At 35.3% G+C, this 17,623-nt stretch overlaps 1 protein-coding gene across 2 annotated transcripts; it reads left to right on the top strand.

Annotated features, from left to right (window-relative positions):
* Window positions 1–919: 919 nt before the first annotated feature.
* LOC110419507 (putative leucine-rich repeat receptor-like serine/threonine-protein kinase At3g14840) lies at window positions 920–17,073 on the top strand. 2 transcript variants are annotated; one of them, XM_021432587.1, is made up of 24 exons: window positions 925–1,225; window positions 1,348–1,525; window positions 2,526–2,597; window positions 2,718–2,786; window positions 2,912–2,983; window positions 3,106–3,177; window positions 8,556–8,627; window positions 8,747–8,821; window positions 8,924–8,992; window positions 9,092–9,163; window positions 9,261–9,332; window positions 9,834–9,905; window positions 10,322–10,387; window positions 12,327–12,386; window positions 12,471–12,506; window positions 12,614–12,654; window positions 13,382–13,752; window positions 13,968–14,166; window positions 14,450–14,602; window positions 14,779–14,897; window positions 15,014–15,224; window positions 15,394–15,631; window positions 16,017–16,167; window positions 16,478–17,073. In XM_021432587.1, the coding sequence occupies exons 1-24, from the start codon at window positions 1,111–1,113 to the stop codon at window positions 16,883–16,885; spliced, it is 3,063 nt and encodes a 1,020-aa protein (XP_021288262.1). In that variant the 5' UTR covers window positions 925–1,110; the 3' UTR covers window positions 16,886–17,073. The 2 variants fall into 2 exon arrangements, with proteins under 2 accessions (XP_089640163.1, XP_021288262.1); XM_089784037.1 differs by lacking the exons at window positions 16,017–16,167; window positions 16,478–17,073 and having other exon boundaries at window positions 920–1,225; window positions 15,394–15,632.
* The last annotated feature ends 550 nt before the right edge of the window (window positions 17,074–17,623 follow it).

Here is a 17,623-nt window from a genome sequence, read left to right as displayed (position 1 = left end):
ACTTTTACTAGTGTGCTATATGCTTACAACTTTTCCAATTAGGTTTAAATTATTGACTTATCTAAAATTAATGTCTGTAGATTGGAGATATCAAATTTAAAACAGGGAGGTTAACTTCTTTGCGGATTCTTTGATAAAGATAGAAATTGATCAACATTGATTAGTGCCTTATTTTCTTATCTTGTCTAAAAAATAGGGTTCGAATTCTCCCCTTCTTAATCATAAAAAAATAAAAATAAAAATTGACCAGTCTACCATATTTAATGCTCGTTTGGTGATGGAATTCAAGCTTTTTCCCTTTTACTTCTTTACGAGAGGAGCATATGCCTTCACACTCATAGATGACCTGTTTATCCTCTTGTGATTATCGCCCATGGTTTCATGACTCTGTTGGGTGCTTTTCACGACTTGTTGAAATTAATGTCTCCATGGATGCCTATGACTCTATGACTCTGTTGGGTGCTTTCAGCCACTTGTTGAAATGCCTCCATGGAGATAATCTTCTGATCCATGAAAGAACGCTTCAATCACTTCTATTTCTTTGTCTTGGGCTATCATTACATGTGTATCTTCTACTTTAAGCCCCTGAGATTGTTTTTGAGAGGGATAACACCACTTTGTTCCTTTGTACGGGGTTTCTTTACATGTATATCCTTTATTTCATATCCTTGAGATTACTTTTCAAAGGATGATTTGTTGTTCCCTATTTCTTTTTTAATACTTTTTATGTAAAATCATTTTTGCAAGTTTCTTTCAATGACAAGTACAAATCATCAAAGCAAGGAAGCTGGATATCAGTTTCCATCGTCGTCCATAAGTGGGACCTTTCAATAATTTCACATGCAAGATTTTTATACAACTTGCTTCTATACCATAATGAATTGTTGTTTACAAGTCGTATAAACGTCCAACAACAGTACATTTATTGACTTCGCCTAACTCAAAATTCTTCACTCCCTCTCTCTTTTCTCTCTGTAAGGTGTCGCATAATATTCTTCCTCTTGCTTTGTTTCATTTCATGGAAACTTCCGACTTTCATATTCAAATATCTTTATTAAAAACCATTCTTCCTGGCCATTTTCTTTTCCATTCAAATCAAGCAAGAAGCTAATGTATTCCTCTTCAACATCCAAGATGTTCTTTCCTCGACTTGTTTTCTCTTCAATATTCATTGTGTGTTGCCTTGCAACTTCCACATTCGGAGCTACGCTTGCAAAGGATGAAGGTAATCAATAATCTAAAGAGAACTTTGGCTTAATTCTTTTTGTAATTTGCACCCAATGTTCTTTCACTTTGTTTGAACGTTTTTGTTATTGAATACTACTTAATAATGTTATATATGTATAGTGGAAGCCTTGAAAAGCATAGGTGAGACGCTAGGAAAGAGAAATTGGGATTTTGGCATCGATCCATGTAGTCGACCCAGCAGCTGGGAAGAGGTCGTACCACCCAAATCTTATTATGCTAATAATGTCACCTGTGATTGCACTTTCTCCGGTAACACCACTTGCCATGTTATCAGCATGTAAGCATCTCCCTCTCTGTCTCTTAAAATGGATTTTTGGTCATCGGAGTTTATCTTTTAAACTCTAAACTCACTCAATATGTTCATGGATTATCCATATAATTGAAGCAGTAATCATTAGTTATTAATTTAAATTGTAATCGAACAAAATCGAATTTTTTTTCTTTTATAAGTTAGCAGGAAGATGCAGATGCAAGCAATTACCATGCATAAATGAAACATACCCAATTATTTAATTAAACAAAATTAATTACAAGTTAATTAGAACCTCAAAGAAAGAATTACTATAAGTTGACGGTTCAAACAATCAACAAGTGCAATAGTCTTCAAAGAAATAGTGGGAAGTCGGAAAAAGAAAGATTAGCATCGTGGCAAAAAGTCTCAACATAAACCAAAGAAAAGGTCTAACAAGCTAGTCGGCAATGCTGTGTCAACCGGTTAACTTGCTATTATAGACTTTAGCAATAGCAACCAACAAGCTGTCGAGTGTTGACTGATGACAGATAGCCAATCGAACATTGAATCGGAAAGTGGGACCAACTTTATGTTTGCGGGCCACCCACAAGTTGTATTTTCATGGTAGTGAAAGAACAAAGGGTCATCCACAGTCGAATATAGAAGGCTGATCTGCCCTCTCTCTCTCTCTAGCATTTAAACATGGATAAGCCGTTTTCTTACAATTATTAATGAGATGAGACATGACAGTATGTTGAGAAAATAATATAATAATTTATGTAATTCTTTTGTTAATAAGGACAGAATAATTTTCATAGTTAGGACTAACAAAACGAAAGCACATATAACATATGTTTTGGTTGAATAAGCTGTTATAATGTAAAGGTTATTCACATAAAACAATAGTACTAATGGTTTTAATAATGAAGAATTATTTATTTATTTTCAACTCTTTGGAAATTAATGTTGATATGTTAACTAATAACTAGTACTAATATATAATTTTAAGCATCATTAACCCTGACCTTGGTTGCTGTTGAAACAGAGAGCTCAAGGGACAAAATCTTACTGGTACTCTTCCACCAGAATTAGTCAGGTTCCCTTACCTCCAAAAGATGTAAGTACCTTAACTTTCAAACTTCTTTCATGATAGCTTAGCACATTATCTTTACTTCAATTCAATATATAGTAAATTTTATTTCCTTCATGACTGACTTTGTTGTAACTCTTCTTACAGTGATCTCACTCGCAACTATCTTAGTGGCCCCATTCCTCCAGCATGGGGTTCTATGCAACTGACTGATATGTATGCTTTCTTTTAACATAACATATATATATATATATATATATCAATCAATCAAGTATATGTTTTGGTAGATGTAACAAATGTATCTTATTATTCACACAAAAAAAAAATGTATGTTATTGCAGTTCCCTTCTTGGAAATCGTTTAACAGGTTCAATCCCAAAAGAGCTGGCAAACTTAAGTAATCTTACCAGCTTGTGAGTTGGTTTGGTTTGTAGCAAGTTCTAGTATATATTTCTCATTTCATTATGACAACTTTATAGTATATTTGTTATGAATGTCTAATGAATCTATTTTCTTTTATTGAAAAAATGTGTAGAGTCCTTGAGCAAAATAACTTTGTGGGGACTTTGCCTCCAGCACTATGGAATCTACACAACATTGAAAGGATGTGAGGGTCTCTTCCTTTTTAAATCTTAGCACATTTCGTTCTTGTATATGTAGTATGAATTTATTTAAATCTTTTTCTTCATCAACTTGGTCACTATTCAATTTGATCTCTTCAACCATTGCCTCTTAAAAACCTTGAGGGCGTGGCACTTGATTCATTGGACAAGAGTCTTAGATACATGTATGTGTCCAATATAAGTACATTCTTATACTTGGACGGTTAGTTTTTTTTTTTTTAGTAAAGATAGGATCACACAGCATATCAGTAAACAAGTAGTTAAGCTTGATGAACAAAGTAAAAATATTTGTTCTAAACAATAGACTATTGTTGGTTCTGATATGCATTGACTTAGAAAATATACATAGCAAAGACTTAACAAGCAAGGTTTGAAAAGAAGCTAGGCACAAGATTACACACTAATCATCACATAAGTCATTCACTAGGTGCATAGCTATCATAATTTGACAATAAGCTAGTTGTCTTAATACAAAAATAGTCACACATAGTCCTAAGGTTAATATAGCATGAACTGATGTGGTTTTCAATGCAAGTCCTATTCCAACACCCCTCCTTAGGACTTGCTTTACAAACCCCTAGCATCAATCTAAGGTTTTCAAACCTCTGCTTTGCTATGGTTTAGTGAAAATATCAACAACTTGATCATTAGAACTGCAATAGCTGCACTTAAGTTCACCATTGCTTTCTATTTCACGTATAGCATGGAACTTGACTTTAATTTGTTTTGCTTTGCCATGGTTAATAGGATTCTTAGCAATAGAAATGGTACTATTATTATCCAAAAATAACTCAATCGCTCTTGTCTGTTCAAAGCTTAAAATCTTGAAGTAATTTTCTGAGCCATATTGCTTGATTAGTGGTAGCTACAGCAGCAATATACTCTACTTAAGTTGTTAATTGAGCTACAACATCTCGTTTCCTAGAATTCCAACTAAAAGCAGCATTCCTAATGAAAAAAACATAACCTGAAGTGCTTTTACAATATGTAGAGTCCCTTGGATAATCACTATTACTGAAACCATGTAGTTGAACTTTAGAAATTCTTTTGTAACTCATACCAAAGTCTAAAGTGCCTTTCAAGTCCTTAAAACTCTTTTGAAAGCTTTGAAATGCTGAATTGAAGGAGTTCGCATGAATCTTGAAAGGCAACTTACTGAGAACATTATGTTTGATCGAGTGCCACATACATACAATAAACTCCTTATCAGGCTCTTATATAATAGAGGCTTAGTAAACTTAGGAAGATCACCAACATCAACTTTGGTATTCACAATCATAGGACAACCAACAGGTTTGCAACTCAACATATTAAACTTCTTAAGAATCTAAAAAATGTAGTTTTCTGGGAAAGAAAAATACCTTGCAAAATCTGATCAACTTGGTATTTAAGGTAAAACTTCATTTTTCCCAATCATTCCTTTCAAATTCAGATTTCATTGCATTCTTGAACTGCATGATGAACTTTCTTTTAGAACCTGTAATAAATAGGTCATCTACATATAATGATACTATCAATTTCACTATTTCATTGGCTTGTAACACATACAAGGTAGGTTTATTCATGCTTCTAGAAAACTTTTTTGAGGTCAGGTAGGTGTCAATTTTACTATACCAAGCTTTGGGGGCTTGTTTGAGCCCATATAGAGCTTTATGTAGTTTGTATACGAGGTTGACCTTGTCCTTGACTTTTAGTCTTTCAAGTATTTCAACAAAAATATCGTCATTTAAGTCTTCATTCAAGAATGCTAACTTGATGTCTAGATGATGGACATCTCAACCAAAGCCTCTTGCAATTGAAGTGAGCAACCTGATTAATTGTCTCAAATCTGGCAACAAGTGCAAAGGTTTCAGTATAGTCAATACTTAGCATTTGAGCATACCCTTTCACAACCAATCTAGCCTTGAGTTTATTGATTGAACCATTTGCACCGTCCTTGGTTCTAAAAATCCACTTAGTTCTGATGAGATTCATGGAGTCTGCCCTTTCCACTAAGGACCAAGTTTTGTTTTTATTGATCATTTTCAGCTCTTCCTGTATTGCAGCTTGCCAATGAGCTTGATCTTTGGCTTCATAATAATATGTAGGATCTAAGTAGCCATATTGGATCTGTTATGGATGTTTTTCAAACTCTTGGAACCTTTGACAACAAATTCGAAGTCATCAAGATCACAATCAGGTTCATAAATGACTTCTAGCAATGACCTTGAACCAAGTATTCTGTCATCAGATGTCTCAACCAGGTTCGACTGCCAATTCTACCTTGCATTTTCAGCAAATGTGACATCTCTTACAACTTGAACCTTTTTGAAGTTTGCATTGCAGACTCTATAGCCCTTGGCTTGCAAACTGCAGATCCTAAGAATACTCCAAGCTCTGCTTTAGGATCCAATTTGGTTCTTTTTGCCTTTGGTACATGAATGTAGCAAATGCTACCAAATATTTTGAGATGTTCCATTACTGGTTTGACATAGTGCCGAGCTTCATATGGTGTCACTTTGCTCAATACCCATGTTGGAAGTATGTTTTGCAAATAAATTGTAGTGCTATTAGCTTCAACCTAAAAAACTTGGGCATTGATTTTTCAAATAGCAAGCACCCAGTCATTCAATACTGTCCTATTCTTTTCTTTCACAAACCCCACTTTGTTGATGTGGATAGGGAATACTGAATTGATATTTAATACCAGCAGTAGATAAAACCCTTCACTCTCATTTAAAGTAAAACCCCTCACTCTCATTTGAAGTGAACTCCCCTCTATTGTCATTTTTCAAACATTTTACCTTGCACCTTGATTCAAGCTCATCTGAAGCTTTTGAATGTCTTAAATATGCTGAATACATCATATTTGTGCTTGAGGAAATAAATCCAAGTAGACCATGAGTTGTTATCAATAAACAATAGGAAATACTTACTAGCATTCAAAGACTCAATGCTCATAAGACCATAAACATTTGAATGTACCAGTTCTAGCTTCTCTATGGCTCTTTTAGTGCTTGAAGTTGGAAAAGGCAACCTGGTTTGCTTTCTTAATTCAAAAGTTTCACAGATATCAGTGTGCACATCAACAAAGGGCATTTTAGTCACAAATTTTCCAATACTGAGAAACTTCATGGTTAATTGCAATGTCCCAAACCTTTATGCTATAGCTCAAACCCTTTAGCATTTAGCTTTTCAACTACACTAAGGCTTAAGTGCCGCATATCCAAAGGAAAACATTTATTTCTCATCTTCACTATCATTAAAACACAACCAGAGGGCTCAATAATGGTGCGTGCTTTGTTCTTGAACAACAAAGTGTAGTCATTATCAATCATTTGACCTGTTCTCAATAAATTCTAACTAGCTTTAGGTACCAAATAAACATCAGTGACATACTTGGTTCCAATTGGTGTTGTGACAACTATTATGCCTTTTCCAATAGCATCCAAGTAATCACCATTACGAATTTCGATCTTAGTACGCAAACGTTGATCAATGGAAGAACATAAGGATGGATTTGGAGTTATATGACTTGAGCAGCTATTGTCTATTAACCAACTATGATCTAACTTTCTTATTTTGCCCTCAGATGCCATGAACAATAATTTTTCAGTAGGTTCAGCTTTTTTTGAGACTTGAGCTTGCTGATTTGGCACATTTCCCTTATTCTTACATACGTTTTTCACATGACCAAGTTGATTGCACTTCTTACACTTAACATTTGGCCTAAACTAACAGTATTTTTCAACATGGTTAGTCTTTTGCAGAAAGAACACATTGCATTTTTGGTTTTTTACCATTGTGTCTTTGTTTTGAAGTAGAAGCCTTCCCTTTGTCTTTCTTTTCAATTAGAAACTTTCTGCAGGAGTTATGGAGAACATTCTTCTCTTTAAACCTTGCTTGTAATGTTCTCAATGTGCTCTCTTCAAGTTTGATCTACCTTCTTGCTTCAGAAGCTTGAAGAGCATTAACTAACTCTTGCAAGGTCATCATGTTGAGGTATTTTGATTACTCAAAGGTTGCAATTTTTTACTCAAATCTCTCTTGAATACTAATCATCACCTTTTTCCCCAATTCTTGAATCTAACAACTAAGCTCCTAAAGCCTAACTTGATTAACTATCTTTATGAGCTTATCCACATAATCCTTCATTATCTCATCCTCCTTCATCTTTAGCACTTCAAATTGTCTCATTAGGTTCAAAATCTGCATCTTTCTAGTTTGTCTAACCCTTGGAACTCCTCCTTGACCTTATCCCAAGCTTCCCTAGTTGTTTCACAAGGCATGATTCTTGTGAATATTGCATCAGTCACAGTAATGTGAATATAAGACAGTGTCTTGAATTTTTTGGCCACTTCTTCACTATGCTGTCTCATTTGATTTATGGTGAGATTGGCTCTTAGTGCAGGATGCTCTCTTCCTTACTCAACTACCTCCCAAAGGTTGAAAGCTTGAAGGAAGGCTTTCATTTTAACCGCCCAAATAGCATAGTTGTCACCATTGCAGACTGATGGTGAAAGGGATGAAGTGCTGCCATTCGAAGCATGCTTTGATGAAGGAGTGTTTTTTATTTTTTTTTCTTTGTGAAGGTTTTCAAGTTTGCTAATTGGCTTCTTAGACTATGAAAGCTCTGATAGCATGTTGTTTTTTAAGTAAAGATAGGATGAACACAGCATATCAGTGAATAAGTAGCTAAGCTTGAGGGACAGAGTAAGTAAAAATATTTGTTCTAAACAATAGGGTTTGGCTAATTCTGATATACATTCACTTAGAAAATATGTGTAGCTTTGAACAATAGCTAGGGACAAGATTATATGTTTGTAGTTACATAAGTCATTCACTAGATGCATAACTATCATAATTTAACACTAAACTAGCTATCCTAATAAAAAACAATAACACATAATCCTAAGGATAATAGCATGAACTGATGTGGTTTTCAATGCAAGTTCTATTTCAAAAGTTAGACCTCCATATAATGTCCAACGTGTATGTGTTGTACGTGGGTATTTTAAAGAAATAAAAAGTGGCAACAACATAAGCTATTAGGCTTTAGGTGAATGCATCTTCAACCATGTAATGATTGTTTGGCAGTAAGGATACACTCCTAGTAACAATCATCATAAGAAGCATAAAATCAACTAATTAGACTCTTCCTGCAAACTAAGAAAGAAAAATGCCCAAATGTTATGTTGTCTGCCAAGGCATTCACAATCTTTGAGGAAATTAAAGGTATATCTCCTGATATCTAAGTTGCAACATTTTTTCTTCACAAAAAAAAAAACAAAGAAATTTTGAATAATTTCCATCCATCTTCATATCCTTGAATGATTGTTTTTCTTGTGTTTGATTTAATATCTGCTTCCTCTTGGTTCTGTAGGCTTCTTAATTCCAACAATTTTAGTGGAGAGTTGCCTGCAGAATTTGCCAGGCTGACTACATTGAAGGAGTTGTAAGCTTCTAATTTTCTTCTGTATATGTTATCAGAAATTTCATTTTTATAATTTTACACACTCAAAATTGATTACAGTCTACTATGCTAGTTATGCTTATTTTTTAATTTCTCAACAGTCGGATTAGTGACAACAACTTCACAGGAAAGATTCCAGACTTCATATTCCAGAATTGGACAAAACTTGAACAAATGTGAGAGCTCTAATTAATTTGTGTGATACATTTTTAAGTGTAATTTTTGTCATTAATTAGAAATATTTGTGCTTTATCAATCATTTAAATAAATAATGACAGATTCATCGAGGGAAGTGGTTTGAGTGGGCCAATTCCAGACATTGGGGCTTTAGAAAATTTAGAATACATGTAAGAACAGATCTTAAATTTCAAAAATTTCAATTTATAAACTTGGGACATTATGGTTGTATGAACATGTTTGTTGTTTGTTGAATATTGGGTTTGCAGGATAATTAGTGACTTGAATGGAGCTGAGGCAACTTTTCCACAACTTGGTAAATTGCCTAAGTTGGAAAGACTGTAAGTAAAACTCTGCAATAAAGGCAGAGACTGATTTAAGTTCTGAGATTTTTTTTTTCTCTAACACAAATAATGGATATTTCTGATTGCATGACAGGATGTTGAGGAGTTGCAATCTCAATGGAGAGTTACCGGATAATCTTAGTACAGTGACAACATTAAAGATTTTGTGAGTAATAGGCTTGGTTTCTTTCCTTAAAACAAGAAAAGCTCCTTCAATTTATGTTTCAGCATATAACTTTCTATTTGAAGAACTGTGATGTTCTTCTATTGGCTAATGTTATGTTATGATGACATAAAAAGGTATAGGCACGAATAATTCAGCTTGACTACTCGCTCCACAACATAATCTTGCTGCTAGTAGAATATGGAAAATATCCTTTGCTCATGGCTCAAATTTAATTCTTTTGTTACTATATTTAGTTCCTCAAAGACAAATACAGAGCTTTCATCTTGCATATTTGTGTGTGCATTTCAAAGGGCATCTAAAAAGTTCATTTAGTTTTAAGTTTTAACTTGTCTTAGGACATAATTTACTTGTGAATTTTGATGCATTGTTTTTATTATTTTTTATGCCTTTTTTTTCCTATCTTGATTATTCAAGATATTTAATTGATAAAATTTTCTGAGACGATGTGGTTTTAATGCCCCTTTATAAATATTCATGCAGAGATCTCAGCTTTAACAGACTCAGTGGAAAAATTCCAACTAAACTTTCTGCTCTTTCAAATCTGGATCAATTGTAAGGATTTGAGTTTTTAGTGTAAATTTTCTTGTTTTGGTTTTTTTTTGGCATGCAGCTGGGTTTTGCAGGAGCTGAGGTTAGAACCCCAGCCCTGCAGGACTTCCAGTTCCTAAGAGGGTTGGTGTCTTTATCAAAGGGCAACCACAATTTTTAGTGGTAGAAGACAGAACTTAAACTGATTCAATGAATATAATTATCTAATCAGCCTCAAAGGTTTCAGTTCAGCAATCTAGAAACATGTCGGCCATGCAATAGATATTCTAAAGTTACTCGTTCCTCTGTCAGAGGATTGATAACTGTACTTCTTTCATTATCCTCAGATTTGTCATCACAACTGATAAATTTTCCTGATAAGTATTTTTAGTTTAGTGCAGAATACCTAATTGTAGTAACTTCATAATTTCTTTCATCAGGTTTTTAAATGGAAACATGTTCACTGGAGAAGTCCCTGGATGGATACTGAACACAAAAGAAAAAATGTAAGATTCTCTTGCATATGTTCTATGACATTTTATGCTCAAGAAGTGTAATATTCTTCAATTAACCAAAGAAGTTTGATTCTTCGATTTACAACTGAAACTTGGATAGGTAAGTGATATGGCATAAAGTTTAACTTGCATAATCCTGCTTTAGCTATGGCTGTGGCCTTAAAAAATTGATTGGACAAAGGAAATTTGAATATCAGCTAATTGTATTTGCAACTTAATCAAAGAGAAAGTCATAGTTGAATCATTTAATCAATAACCATTTAATGAATCTAAATAGAGCCAGGTCCCAAAGGTTAATTCAGGAGTTGTGACAAAGGAATAGGTAAAAAGGTCGATGATAAAGAAAAAAAAAAAAGGAGTGGTTGTTGTGTGAAAAGAAGGAATTGGGGAAAAGACATGTTAGGGATAGAGAATTAAGTGGACCAAATAAGATAGAGGGATTCAGGAACGTAGTATGATGATAGGATAAGGGTGGGGCATGATTTAATCTCAGTGGGGGTTGAGGAGTGGAAAGAGTGAGGTAGGGGATTTGGAGAGTGAGTCTTTGTGGTTTGGAGAAATTTGTTTTGTGATGAAAGTATTGGCTAATTTTATTTTTGGGATTGATGCTTTTGTGTTGCTCTGATTGAGAGACAAGTTGACTAAAAGATAGTGGCGGTAAACGGTGGGACTTATGTGTCAAGTACTGGGGTGAGGGATAAGTCATATGTTGTGGGTTGTCATGGAGTCTGCAATAGGCTTCTTTGATCGGGTTAGAGGGATTAAAGTGGTGATCTTTCTGCAATTCTGGTAATGGAATGGGGATGTTCATCTTTGGAATGTCTAAGGTTGTGTCCTGATGATTTCTAGAACCTGTTGATTATGAGAGACGAATTTACAGCTGGTTTCGTGGGGTAGAGTCATGAGTATGGGGCCATGCCGAGTCTGCAAGGAGATCTGATTGCTTGACTCTGTAGGGCAGCGAGGTTTGCTTGAGTATTTTTTGAAAGGGTGTATTGTAGTGATCACGGTTCTGAAAATGTATGATTGGTTGAAATTATGTGAATAGGACTGTTTGAAGGTCAAACGGAATTGCTGAAGTTAGGCCTTCTAGGTTAACCAGTTTGTTCTTTTTTTTAATGTTTGTTGTCTTTATTGATGTGGTCTTGGAAGATATATGTGATATCCAACATCTCACATCTAATGTAAATGTGATTGTTAAGACTTATATAACAATTCAAATAACTTGAGTTTAAACTTTTGAGAGCCATGTGGTTTAAGTGCAAAGAGCTGTTGAACCAGTAATTGGACTTGGGTCGTTACAAATAGTATCAGAATTTACGTCACCTATATAATGTGTGGCCTTGATGTGAGCTTGCGCCACCTATATAATGTGTGGCTTTGATGTTCTCATTAAGGATTTGAGAGCTTGCGTCACCTATATAATGTGTGGCCTTAATGATACCCAACATCTCACATCTGATCTGATGCGAATGTGATTGAGGGTCATGTGGTTCAAGCTTAAAGATGATTGGACTTGGATCGTTACAAGATATGGTTGGACTTAGATCGTTACAAGATAGAATGTTGCCATGTTATCTTTTGAAAGGATTTAATAAGAGGATTTAATAAGCTGTTTGGGCTTGAAAGGATTTAATAAGAGGATTTAATAAGTTGTTTTAACTGCTGGATCAGGACCAGTGGTTGGACTTGAATCGTTACAAGATATGGTTGGACTTAAATCATTACAAGAAAGAATGCTGCCATGTTATCTTTTGAAAGGATTTAATTTTTGCCCATACCAGATTCGTCATACCACCAAAAGTCTTCTGCCAAACAGCCTAAAGACTTGCCATGGCATAACTGGTAGTGGATGAATAAATCGTTGCTTTTCAAAAAAAAAAAAAAAACCATTTAATGAAACTTATAGTTTGAACAATTCTATTTGTAGGGATGTTTCATATAACAACTTCACAAGCACAGGTGCATCAGGCTGTGAACACAATAGTGTGTAAGAATGCTCTCAACTTAGTTTGTTTTTCTTTGTGAGTGGATCTTTGGTATATGCTTTTTATAATATGTCCTTTGTCTGTAGGAACTTGTTTGCGAGCATTTCAAGGGTTAACAACTCGTAAGTGTTAAAGACAACTATCTTATAACTTTCATTATCGTTGATAGACTGTGATTTTACTGTTATAATGATTAACTTTTTTCCGGGACTGATATTTGTTTTACCAGAGGAATTGTTTCATGTTTGGCAAGCAATAACTGCACTAAAAGTAAGTGGAAATTTTATATGCTTCTTAATAATGTTAGTTTCTACAATGCTTCGCCCTGGAAGCAAAGGGTTTAAAGGGTCTTTACCTTACTCTGGTTACTTTCTAAGTCTATGGTGCAAGTGTCTTAGAATTATTCATAGACCTGGTATGTTTTCTGAGAGGACTTGAAGAAGTTTTAGGAGAAAAACGAAAGGGGTTTTTGTTATGTAGCTTCACTAAAAATGCATCTACTTGCATACATACTCTCTGTTTTTCTTTCAAAAAATCAAGGATCTAGTTTCAGCAAATGCTCCAACCTAAGTTGCTATACCAACTAGTTGACTCATTTGAGATTGAAAATTGGGAGTTGAGATCTACTATCTGACTAACCTGTACTTAACTGTCTCCTAAGTCTGTTTAAAGTTGCGTTGCAATCATCAGGAGGAGATTTTACAGCTAAGCACTACGTAGAATGGAAAGAAGAATGAAAAAGATTAAGTTGTTTCCAATGGTCAGGAGACAAAAAGGGAAAGAACAACTTAAACCAGTTTCAATTTCTCTGAATTCTGGTGTCCTCTTCCCCTCTCACCATACCTCTGCCTAAAAAAATTTAAAGAAAAGAAGAGGAAGAATAGGATGAGAAAGTCCTAGTAACTCTTCATCTTTTTTCTTGTTTTCTATGCGGCTGATTCACTCTGTTTGTATTTTCCTCCAATAGTTATTGAACTGTTGTTCCTTTGTACCTCAGCTTTGCACTTTCTTTATATAAATTGTGGAGGGAGAGAAGAAAATGTTAATGGAACCACCTATGAAGCTGATTATTATGCAGCTGGGCCTTCAACATTTTTCCAAAGTACAAATACTTGGGCATTTAGCAACACCGGTATTTTCCTGGGTGATGATCGTCCAGATGACATCTATGTTTCGGAAAACATGCAACTTCTTATGATTGATGAACTGTACAGAACTGCTCGCCTTTCACCTAGCTCTTTGACTTACTATGCATTCTGTCTGGCAAATCGCACATACAACATAAGCCTCCATTTTGCCGAGATACAGATCGCTGATGGTCAAAATTTTAGCAGCTTAGGGAGGCGGATATTTGATGTGTACATTCAGGTATTTCAATACTATTCTGTTAAAAAAGTTCTGATGTAAGAGGAACTTCAAAACTTCACATTCTGATTGAATTGGAGCCAGTGAAGGAGCTTTGGCCAATCAACTTCAAATTCCTATTATCCATTAGATAGATGTGTAATTAAGAGCTGAACAAAGTAAACTTCACAACATGTGCCCTGATGGAAAGTTCGGTTATATGGAATGGATAATTGCAGGGAAAGCGCGTGCTGAAGGATTTCAATATTAAGGATGAAGCAGGTGGAGCTGCCAAACCAATTGTAAAAAATTTTACTGCAACTGTGGAAGATGGTACTTTGGAGATCCATTTGCGTTGGGCTGGAAAAGGGACAACTTCTATTCCCGTGAGAGGAGTTTATGGTCCTCTTATCTCAGCAATATCCATTTTTGATCCTGGTAGGTTGTCAATTGGATTAGTTATTCTTCTTGTCTCCCCTTGTGTCACACTGCCTCATCTTGTTCAAAACCTTGCTATTTTTATGGCTTTGTTACAAGTGCAATATAGCTAGGAAATTTCATTTTTAGATCATGCTACTTGTGTTCCTTACGATTTTAGGAATCTACATGCTGAAACTTTTTATTATCACGAAGAAAGAGAATGTGTTTATTTTTGTTTTATATAATGAATTCTAGTAGATTCATCTTCATAAATAACTTTTCTATAATTTTCTTCAACTAGGTTATATACCACCACCAGAAAATGGGGGTAGTAATGGCATCTCTATAGGCATGGTGGCTGGAATCGTGGCTGGAGCAGCATTTGCCATCTTCCTGCTTGGGGGTGTCCTTTGGTGGAATGGCTGTTTAAGACAGAAGAATACATTGGAACGAGGTATTTAGAGAGAAACCAATATATGCAGTGAACTTGTAGACATAATGTTTTAGTGTAAAATATTACTAGGAAATGACCCATGTCACCATTTTGGGACATTATCAGTGTTCATTACTCCATTCAGACCTGTCTTAAGACAATAGGATGCTTCTCATTTAGCTTAGCTACTTCTGCAGATCTAAAAGGAATAGAGTTGCAGACCAATTCTTTTACCTTAAGACAGATTAAAGCTGCCACAAACAACTTTGATGCTGCTAATAAGATTGGAGAAGGTGGTTTCGGTCCTGTTTACAAGGTATCACGTGAAACACATTTTTTCTTCTGATCACTTGCACTTGGACCGTTCTTACTGCAGCACTTCCTCCAGGTACTTTTTTGTTGGTTGAACCTGGTAATGTTTTTCAAATGCAGGGCATTCTTGCAGATGGCACAGTAATTGCTGTTAAGCAGCTATCCGCTAGATCAAAGCAAGGAAATCGTGAGTTTGTGACTGAGATTGGCATGATTTCAGCTCTACAACATCCTCATTTGGTGAAGCTGTATGGATGCTGCATTGAAGGAAATCAATTGCTGCTTATATACGAGTACTTGGAAAACAACAGCCTTGCTCGTGCATTGTTTGGTAGATCTCGTCCACATGATTTACTTTTACTCCCTTTGGTATTAATGACATCTATTTCATGCAAGCGGCACACACACACACCCATACACGTGAGAATGCTTATTATTAATAATATATGAAGAAAGGTATGATACTATATCTGAGCTTCTCTTTATTTGTATACTACAAGGCCCAGAAGAGTTTCAGTTGAAATTAGACTGGCCGACAAGACGGAAGATCTGCATTGGTATAGCAAGAGGTTTAGCTTATCTCCATGAAGAATCAAGGTTGAAGGTTGTCCATAGAGACATTAAGGCCACCAATGTGTTGCTTGATAAGAATCTAAACCCTAAAATATCTGACTTTGGTTTGGCCAAGCTTGATGAAGAGGATAATACCCACATAAGCACCCGAGTTGCTGGAACTTAGTAAGTATCACTGTTCAGATTGGTTGTCAATGTGTTTCTTTTCTTCACTTATATGCTTTTTCTTTTTTCTCATGTGCCAATGAATGATAGAAAATTTCCCATAAGATAAATATGCACAGAGACAGAGATTTACTTCTCTGCAATTTTCTTCTTTTTTTGTTTGAAAGGCTGCTTCTCTACATTCTCAATTTCACTCTTACAAATGTTTTGACAGTACATAAATTTCTAGGTTAGGTGGTTTCCAATGCAGCTTGACGCAGTGTGCTTATGATTCCACGAATATAAATGTTATATGTCAGCAGTGCTTGCTGCTTGAAATCTATAAACATGCTTAACACCAAAAAAAAAAGGAAGCTGTATTTAATTAATTTTATTAACTTTTCAGTGGCTATATGGCTCCTGAATATGCAATGCATGGTCGTTTATCTGACAAAGCAGATGTATATAGTTTTGGGATTGTGGCGCTTGAAATTGTTAGTGGCAGGTGCAACACTAAAAGCCGATCGAAGGAAGAATCTTTCTATCTCCTTGATTGGGTAACTGCTCTTATTCTTTCTTCTGTTTTTTTCCATGTTGTGATGTCTTACCGGTTTTTTTTTTTTTAGGGGGGGTGGGGGAGGGAATGTCTTATCAAAATTAAATGGAAGAGGCTGTAGGATTGAGTTATTAAATATAAGATGCTGCATAACCCTTTAATGAGGGAATGCTTACTCTTCTAAGATTGCAGGACGGACACATTGATGTTTCATTCCTATTATAGCAATTGGATCTTAGGCATTGGTCAGTTTTGAGTGTACTATTTTCTGGAATGAATCTTAATGTGGCAATGGAATTTTGTGTATCTAGGCTCATATTTTGAAGGAGAAAGGGAACTTGTTGGATTTAGTCGACCCAAGGATAGGCTCTGAGTGCAACATAGAAGAGGTGATGGCAATGATAAATGTAGCTCTCCTATGCACAAATCTTACTGCTGCAGCTAGGCCTTCCATGTCTTCTGTGGTGAGCATGCTTGAAGGCAGGGCTGCTATTTCTGAGTTTATAGATTCAAGTTTTTCTGCAAAAGAAATGAATGCTGAAGCAATGAAAAAGTTGTACCTGCAACTTGAACAAAATGATGCAGATAATAGCCAGACAAAGAGTATGTTAGCAGATGGGCCATGGACTTCCTCTTCTACATCTGCTGCTGATCTCTATCCAGTCAATTTGACTTCTGGTTATTGGCAAAATAGAGATTCGACAAACTACGTACAGTGACATGATTAGCTGTCAGAACACCTTAACTAGGAAAGGTTTTTTTTTTTTTAAGGAAAGGTACAATGAACATTTTTCTTGTTTGATGTGATTACTTTGAAGGTGCATTTGCAAAGATTTATTAGTGTGATGTGATAATTGTATTTTTTCAAGAGAATATAAATGAAACACAATTTTGTTTTTTGATTGAATCTGTTTTTCCTTTCCAAAACCATGATTTCTTGTCCTTATTTTGTTTCAAAATTCAGAAAGGGTAGTGAGAAAACATAGCAACAGTATCAGCAAGATGAGGATTGCTATAAGCCATAGCGAATAGTTGGCAGCTGGTCTTAATCAATTCTAGAGATTATGGTTGTTAATTTTTGCATGCTTAGCATTCTTCTTTTAAACTTCTTGATGCAATATACTAAGCAAGAATTCTATACCAGTTTCTGCCATCCACAGTGGTGGTAAAGGCAATCTGCCTACACTGACAACAATTTGAACATCTAGTGCAAAGCACTGTTATATTGTTGAACAGCACTGTCGAGTTCCTGTCTGAGAAATTTCAGGAAGTTTCAACCTCGCCAGAATATGGAGAAACCTGGTAAAAGTGGATTGATACAGCAAGATTTTCTATTAACTAGTAGTAAGGAAAAGACCTTGATCGCAACCATGGGCTGACCCAGTAAGAGTCCCATTAACCCAAAACAACAAACAAAGCGGCAAACTGACAACCCATTTAGGCCCATGAGACATTAA

This window comes from Theobroma umbraticum, unplaced genomic scaffold, assembly GCF_002168275.2.
Source record: "Theobroma umbraticum cultivar Fairchild unplaced genomic scaffold, ASM216827v3 scaffold_67.0, whole genome shotgun sequence".
Lineage (NCBI taxonomy): Eukaryota > Viridiplantae > Streptophyta > Magnoliopsida > Malvales > Malvaceae > Theobroma > Theobroma umbraticum.
Note: the sequence above shows the minus strand (reverse complement) of the source record. Positions and strands in the feature narration are given on the sequence as shown.